A 1,827-nucleotide genomic window follows, 5' to 3' on the forward strand; every position below is an offset into this window, starting at 1 on the left:
CCCAACTCCCCGATTGGCAAAGAACCTGGAAATATGACTTGATGCCACCGAAGGTCACAGTAAATCTGTCGTGCGTCCTTCCAAACTCCCCCCAACCTTTGCACTGCAACTAGCCGGTGATGCTCCGCCTCTACTCCGCCCGTACCCTCGTGCTTGCCTGGGCAGCCGCAACTATTCCCTTGCTAAAATTACACACAACCACCAACGAAAACTAATAAGGGAGGGGGTGCTGTTCAACCATGTCCCAGGGGTGGGACCTAGAACAGAGTCCAAAAAGGGAGGGACAACAACGGGGTCGCCGGACAGAGGTCGCCGGCGGGGCTGCTATGGGTTTCGGAACTGAGAAATTTGGCTCAAGAAGGGTTGGCGGAAAATGATCAGCAGGGAAAGAGAGACGAGTTTATGGGGGGTAAGAGTGAAAGAAGGGGAGTGAGGATAATAGAAAAAAAAGACAGAGGATGGGCGCTAGGAGGTCGCCGGCCAGAAAACCCGGCGATGAATAGAGGAAAAAGATGGAGAAGTATGGAGAAAAAGAGAAAAGGGGGGAGAAAGAGAGATGAGGGAGGAGGAGAGAGGAAAATGAGGGAGAAGAGCGGGACAGAGAGAGGCTCACTTACCCGGGGTTGCCGGCGCCGAAAATCAGAAGGTTGGAGAGAGCACTAGCGGGGAAAGAGAAACTTGAAGAGAGAGAAGAGAGAGAAAGAAGCCATTGTGGTTAGTGGATTTACTAGGACAATAATATACCCAAACGATATATAAATATACTAAATAGGTATATTACTGTTTTATGTGTACTCCTTCATCTCCTTTTGATGTAGTCAATTAATACCTCCATAAGAACTCCATCAAACACTTCATTTAGGAAAAGTTTTGGAAAAAAGCATAAGAATTCTGTTCGAAAATTGAAAAAGGAGGGCTAGTGGGAAATTTTAAGAAATTTAAAAAGGAAAACAAAGTTTAATAGTTATAGTGTTGCATAATATACTATATACCATAATATTATATTATCACGTTATATTGTATACCGCAATAATTTAGTATTATATTATATAAATATACTATTATATTTTGCGATGACCCAAAAGGTCATCACTTGATTTAAAAGTCAATTCTGTGTTTCGAGGCCTTAAAAACCTCCTTTTGTCTCACCTGATTTGCGTGCGCAGTCCGGGCGTATATCCGAAAGTCCATATGTGAAAAATTTGAGAAAATGCTAATTTTTGCCTTTAAAAAATTAAATTTAAAGTTGACTTCGGTCAATATTTTGGGTAAACAGACCCGTACCCGTGATTTGAGGTCCCGGAGCGTCCGTAGAAAAATATGGAACTTGGCGTATGCCCGGGAATTGAATTCCAAGGTCCCTAGCCGAGAAATGAATTTTTGAAGAAATTGTTTAACTGAAAAATATAGGAAGTTTGGAAATTGAATTAATGCTTGAATGTGATGGTATCGGGCCCGTATGTTGGTTCCGGAGCCCGGTACAGGTTCTAAAATAACGTTTAAGATCTAATCTTGTGAAATTTGGTAGGAAACGGACTTGATTTGATATAAATTGGACCCTCGGATTGTGAAAATAGTAACTTTAGGTGTTCTTGAGAAATTTTATTGATTTTGAGGCCTAAATTCATAGCTTTTGTTGTTAATTTTGTATTTGATCGCACGAGCAAGTCCGTATGATATTTTTGGACTTGCGTGCATGTTTGGTTTGGAGCCTCGAGGGGCTCGGGTGAGGTTTTGGATAGGGCCGCGGAGTGCATTGAACTTAGGAGCAGCAACTGGTGTGTTGCAGGTCTGTAGGCTTCGCAATTGCGAAGCCTAGCTCGGGCA

General features: G+C 42.6%; 1 protein-coding gene across 1 annotated transcript in view; it reads left to right on the forward strand.

The window, feature by feature from the left end:
- Window positions 240-1,827, forward strand: part of LOC109227630 (craniofacial development protein 2-like) — a 4,346-nt gene continuing 2,758 nt past the window's right edge. The window contains exon 1 of the mRNA XM_019392830.1: window positions 240-362. Within this exon, the coding sequence (XP_019248375.1) occupies window positions 240-362 (123 nt within the window). The remainder of the gene's footprint in view (window positions 363-1,827) is intronic.

Source organism: Nicotiana attenuata, chromosome 6 (assembly GCF_001879085.1).
Source record: "Nicotiana attenuata strain UT chromosome 6, NIATTr2, whole genome shotgun sequence".
In the NCBI taxonomy this organism is placed as follows: Eukaryota; Viridiplantae; Streptophyta; class Magnoliopsida; order Solanales; family Solanaceae; genus Nicotiana; species Nicotiana attenuata.